The 5,983-nt window shown below is 43.6% G+C and overlaps 1 protein-coding gene and 1 pseudogene across 1 annotated transcript; one reads left to right on the top strand and one right to left on the bottom strand.

Moving 5' to 3' along the window:
• Positions 1-203: 203 nt before the first annotated feature.
• Positions 204-3,376, bottom strand: LOC148579286 (protein FAR1-RELATED SEQUENCE 5-like; annotated as a pseudogene).
• Positions 3,377-4,302: 926 nt separating this feature from the next.
• Positions 4,303-5,152, top strand: LOC107622922 (uncharacterized). Its single transcript, XM_088506481.1, has 4 exons — positions 4,303-4,573; positions 4,692-4,739; positions 4,834-4,956; positions 5,058-5,152. The coding sequence occupies exons 1-4, from the start codon at positions 4,303-4,305 to the stop codon at positions 5,150-5,152; spliced, it is 537 nt and encodes a 178-aa protein (XP_088362607.1).
• Positions 5,153-5,983: the final 831 nt, after the last annotated feature.

Here is a 5,983-nt window from a genome sequence, read left to right as displayed (position 1 = left end):
CGCACATCCTCACAAGCTGCACTGCATACTACATTCATCCCTGAACGCAACCAATATTACCAGAAGTATAAAATTTTTAACTCACATAACCTACGCTATGCATACGCCCTTTCGGATGTCACGCCAACAAGTACAGCGCGTAGCAGCCAGCCATACTCAATCCAGCTCGATGCATAACCGCCAACAAGAATAGTTTAGCCAGCTCACTCAAATTTGTAGTACTCCTCACCCCCCTCTCCTGCCTCCATGCTTTCGTAAGCCGCACCAGCCTCAAAACTGTCGATGTTCTTCCCCATACTCGATTGTTGACACTTGCGAGAATTGTGTCCGCCCTTTCCACACAGTCGACACTTCTGAACACGGTGAAACTTTTCCCGGGAGGTGACAACTCTTCGACCGCATCCTTTGTACCTTGCCCGCAACGGGTCCCGAACAGACACCCTGCTGGCCTCTTCAGCAACACCCAACCTTTGGCGATGTTTCTCCCGCAGAGATTGGCGCTCCTTTGCCAACCTTGTTTTCACGTCCACATAGTCCTCAAAAAACTGGCAAGACAAGCTCACCAGCTCCCTACAATCATCCAGCATCGCCGCGTGCATGCTCATGTATGCCGTGTCTGAGATCTCCCCAACACGAGTTCCGTCGCAGGATGCACGCGGCTGTTTTATCCTCTTTGTCCACCGGTCAAGTATTAGGCCTTTGGGATAGCTATCATGTTCAGATAAACCAGAACCCCCAACCATGTGGACACAAGGAAGCCCAAAGGACTCCATCCGCTGACAAGAACAGCTAAATTCGTCGTCTTCCTCGGCCCACAACACGGCTCATGATCTCAGCTTGCAGTACATTGCAACCTCGAACAAAACACAAGCGCTCGTCCTCTTGGTGGACACAACTCTAACGTTGCTGGCTAGCATCAGCACCTCCCGAAACAGTTCGAAAACCTCTCTTGTATAAACTGTTGCAGCGAACTGCTCAATGGCCTCGAGTTTCGTCTTTACAACAGACTCGCCATACGCAGACTTGTAGTTTGCCACTAGTTCTCTCCTCCTCATGAACTCCAAATAGTGTTGAAAGTGCTCCACAAACTCCCTCAGATTGTACCCGTTGTGTATAAATTTTCCAAGCTGCATATTCAAAGCCTCGCACCTGGATGTCATCTTCAGTCCTGCGAAGAATTTCCCCCGGATATGGGCATTGGACTAGGAATGCTTCTTGGCATACATCTCCACTATCCACGGATGATCCTCCAACTCGTGGTCCGCCACACTCTCCGTCCATATTCTCTCAAATTCGTCGACCTCTAGATCTCCCATGAGGCACAGACGGAATTTCCTAAGAACCCGGCCGTCCGACTATAGCAGTGGTGTTCCTTAACAAATGCCAGCTACACAACTTGTGATGTGCACCGGAGAAAACTGTGCTAACCGCACTCTTCATGGCAAGGTCACCGTCTGTGATGACAGACTTTGGCTGTTTTCCCTTCACTGCCTCAAGGAATGACCGCAGCCACCACACATAGCTTGCTTCGCTCTCGTTGCTCAATATGGCGCAACCGAACACAACCATCCTCATATGATGGTCCACCTTTGAGAATATTACCAAAGGGCACTTGTATTTGCTACGACGTAAGTTGCATCAAAACCCAGGACATCACCGAACACGCTGTAGTCATAACGACTTGTACCATCGCACCAGAAGAGATTTTCCAGCCTCTTGTCAACATCCAGCGAGTACTTCCAGAACATCCCAGAATCAGTCGTCCTTAAAGTTCCCAAGAACTTCAACGCGGACTCCGCATTTGTCGCGCCAGCCCGCCTTTGCTTCTCTATCGCATTATATATGTCCTTTATCTCGAACCCAATAGTCTCAAATCCTCCTGACTGATTGGCAAACACGCAGAAAATCGTCGGCACCCGCAACCCAGATTTCCTCATGGAATTGATTTGGTGCAAATCCCCTACCTTGACTGCTCTGTGTGACCGCGACAGACCCCTAAACCTCGCATCCAGCATGGGATGATTATGGTTGTCGAAGAATTGTTCAACAAACCATCGCCCGCTGGCATCATCAACGTGGACCTTAATCCGGGCTTCGCACCCGCACCACGTGATCGGTCGAGGATCCTTCTTCCTGTCTTTCCGCTACATGTGTTTTCCGTCTCGCTCTCCTTTCCTCGAGCACACGAATATTTGCCAAATTATTTCGCCCTCCGCCCCCTGCTTTGTTCTGCGTCCCACCTTGGACCTCTGACCGAGAATCCCTTGATGCGACCGTATTCGTTGTAGTAGTCATAAGCTGCCTGTAGGCTTGTGAACTCCGTTGTAAGGACGTCCTTGGCTGTGAGGGAAGAAAATTTAATGGCGCCAAAGGATCCTATCCCTTCAACAATCCTCATTCCTGCTTCTGCATCTATGTCCGCATCTGCGGCGGACGAATCCATCGCTTCTGCTTCCTCTACCGGCACAATTTCGCCGCTCATTCCATCATCAGCATCCTGCAACGAACAATATGTGGCATGTGTTACAACAGGCGGTGGGCCACATCAACATAAACCGGTCAACAAAAACTCATAACATGAGCAACAAACACACCTGCGACGCATGGACTCGGTCAAAATTAGATGAAAACTCGTAGTTAGGCTCCACAAACCCATTCGGCTGTCACAGTTTAAAAAAATACAGTGAGCGAACAGAACATCGGCGTTATCAACCGTAACTACAAACACGCAGCTATAATCCCAGACATCCTAAAATAACCCAACTAAAACTCATTCAACCGTAAGGACTAACCCCAATTTTCGGTACACAAATTAAAAACTAACAAATCAAATTCGGCTATGTGCCATAATAAACGGCAACCTCGAACAATCAAATGGTTAAAACTGTTGGGGAAACCGGTGAGTCACGGGCCCCCAATTGAAATCAATTTCGGTGCAAACCCCCTCCCCCCGGCATTATCGGATGGTAAAAATCTCATTGACACCGACAAAGCGTACTTGTGAATCTCGTTGCCCTGTGTGGTCCATTTTCTTCCCTTATTGTGAACCTTGAGACAGTCAGATCTCGATCTGTGCTTCCGCGCCGTTCAATCCCGCGTTCTCCTCTGTCGTGCACCGCCGTCTCCGTGCAGGTCGACCAAACGAACCTTCACACTGATCCTAACACAGCTTTCACCTACCTATTAATGGAGTTTGGGGCTTTGATTTATTATTGGATTCTCGTCTCCTCCCTCTCTTTTCCGTTATTTTTGAATTTCGTCCCCAACCGCTACTTTTGCTTATTTGTGAACCAACTCCAATCTTTTTCGAAAATTGACTTCACTACCTGGTCTACCAAGGTCTTGAATATACTTTTTCCACCGAAGAAACGTCCATTATTTATACTCATATCAAGAAACAAAGTGAAAGTGAAAGGAAAATAGTTTTCATGTATTTCTAATACAATGCTCTCATGCTAAAAATACAAGATTTTAAATACCAGAAGAACAAGAACAAGGTGTTGCAATAACAAAAGGCGACATTTTTTAATAAGTTCTTAGTTCTTTTCTTCTTTCTTTCATTTTTTTTCTTTTTAGGAGCTTTCTACGGTGGAAAAAGTATTTTATGGACTTTGAAGGATCAGATAATAAAGATAATTAATAAAAAATATAAGAGCCGGCTTACAAATAATAAAAGATTCATAAATAAACTTCTATTAACATGTGGGGCAAATTTGATTGTAGGATTAAATTGGGTTGGAATCGAGAATGGAGAACTTCAACCGAGGCAGAGCTTCAATGGCCCTCCCAAAAGATCATAAAGAAAAGATTCTTATCTTCTGATCTCCATGTTCCCATCAACCCTAATCCTAATCAAAAAAGGATTCATCTGATTCCCATTAATCACATCAATCCCATGATCCCACTCTCAATACTCCTCTTTCTTCATCAAAAACCCTAATATTCGCATCATCAATTATGATCATCAACTCCTCTCCCTTCATGAACTCCGTCCTTGTCCTTCAGAACCTTCGCATATTAAGTCCTGGCTTGAATCCTTTTAATCCTTATTGCGTCGCTCATCACTCTCGCTAATTCCCCCCTTTATATGTCTATTACTGCTATGATTTCTGTTAGTTTTCCCATTTCTCGTTCGTTTAATATGTAAACACGTAAAAATGAACAAGGTTTTGTTGTCTTGTTCCCTGCTGTTTTCTGCGAAAACAAAGAATAGTCGTTTTGGGGATTTGTATTCTAGGGTTTTTTTATTGGATCGTCGTTTTTATTTTGGGGTGTCGTTTTTGGGTGTTGGATTGAGAAGAGATGCTGGAGGCGCAACCAGTGTTGTTCAGGAGAAGCCCGTCGAGGAGGCGCATGCTGAGGCCTGGCGTTGGTACCGACAATAGAGGTTGGACTTCTCTTCATGTTAAAGGTGATTTCAAACTGGTGAGTTTCTTCAGTTTCATCAATCCCTCTTTTATGTTGTTGTTGTTGTTGTGGTTTTTGTTGTTGTTGTTGTTGCAGAATCCCTCTTTTATGCGGCAGGCACTACTTGGCAACTTGAACAACAATGCCGCATCCAATAAATTCAATGTGGTAAAACTCCTTTCATTTTTTGTGCATTTATCAGTTGAATGGGTTAGGCTTATTTTATATAGCATTGTAATCATTTTCTTACCATATATACTAATTTGTTACTGTGATCAAATGGATAGGAATTGGCTCCAGCAGTTCAAGTAGTGATTCTTCGTCGTCTAGCGGTACTAAATTTGCTCCTAGCTGTTATTTGGTTTGTTCTTGAGACAATCTGTTAGCAGGAGAACTTAAAATTTACTCTTATTTTAATCTTTGCAGATTCAGATTCAGCGAGTTCCTCAAGGAGTGATTCTGTAGCATGGCCAATGTGCGGTGTTCTGCCGAAGAAAATGATTTGCTTCATGGCTTCTTTTGAGTGTGCAACTTCAATTCATGGACTAGGTGTGAGCTTTTTATTCTCTTTATTTCTCCTTTTTGCTGCAATGCTTCAATTTTCTGCAGATGGAATGATGGCTAAATTTGTGATTGCATTGTTATTTCAGGTAGTGTTGCTGTGAACATGATTTGCTGTTTTATATTGGATGGATTTTTTGTGGCAGGAAAACTGCTAGAAGAGGTTTGTGGTGTGCATTATTAATCATAGACTTTAATGTCTTCCATTGCAGCAGGTATTTCTAGTTCTTGCAATTATAAATTGATCTTTATAGATATTGCTACTACCATCCTTAAATTTTTATTACACTCTTTACAGGCCTTACCAAATGTTCCACCAGCAATGCCGATGCCGTTAATCGCGAAAGTGACATTTTGCCAAATTTTACGGTAAGAACACCATGGAAGATAGTTGCCAAAGAAGTAGGGAACACTTTTGGCATCGATTCACAATTTCGTTATTTCATTGAGTGCACTAAAAAATAGGAAAACACATAACCCGATTGTATGGTGTGTGGTTAATAGTAAAGGTGAAGCTTTTGTGATTGAAAAATTCTAAGAAAAGTGCGATTTGAATGGCTACCGAAAGATTTGAAGTGGGTCCGACTCGGCGGTGTTAGTGGCGGCGGTGACGGAGGCGATGAGATATTGAATAGGGAAAATTTTTTATATTGTTTGCGAACCATGGAAATAATGGAAGAATGCCTAACAATAGAAGAAAACCTTGATGATGTCCTCAATTCAGCGGGATCTGGGTTCGTGATGGGCGTAATCGCTGGATCCCCTTTCACTTCTCCCTTTGCATCTCTCGAACCTATATTGCTACTGCTTGCCACGCCGTCCGCCTCAATGCACCCCGCATCGGGGCAAAGTTGTCGCCTGATGTGCCCTCTACAATGCCTCCCACGACACTTTATATTCTGTGTTTTATTTCTAAATATTATAAATAATTAATTATTATTGTTATTATCATCATATGAAATTATTTTAATATTTATTTCTGGTAGAAATTAGAGAGACAATATCCTATGGTTGG

Source organism: Arachis ipaensis, chromosome B10 (genome assembly GCF_059453495.1).
Source record: "Arachis ipaensis isolate K30076 ecotype BB chromosome B10, ASM5945349v1, whole genome shotgun sequence".
Classification (NCBI taxonomy): Eukaryota; Viridiplantae; Streptophyta; class Magnoliopsida; order Fabales; family Fabaceae; genus Arachis; species Arachis ipaensis.
Note: the sequence above shows the minus strand (reverse complement) of the source record. Positions and strands in the feature narration are given on the sequence as shown.

Coding starts and splice junctions, on each gene's coding strand:
- LOC107622922 (XM_088506481.1), top strand. CDS start 4,303: ATGCTGGAGGCGCAACCAGTGTTGTTCAGGAGAAGCCCGTCGAGGAGG. Junction 4,574..4,691: donor CGCATCCAATAAATTCAATG/TGGTAAAACTCC, acceptor TGATCAAATGGA/TAGGAATTGGCTCCAGCAGT. Junction 4,957..5,057: donor AACTTCAATTCATGGACTAG/GTGTGAGCTTTT, acceptor TTGTTATTTCAG/GTAGTGTTGCTGTGAACATG.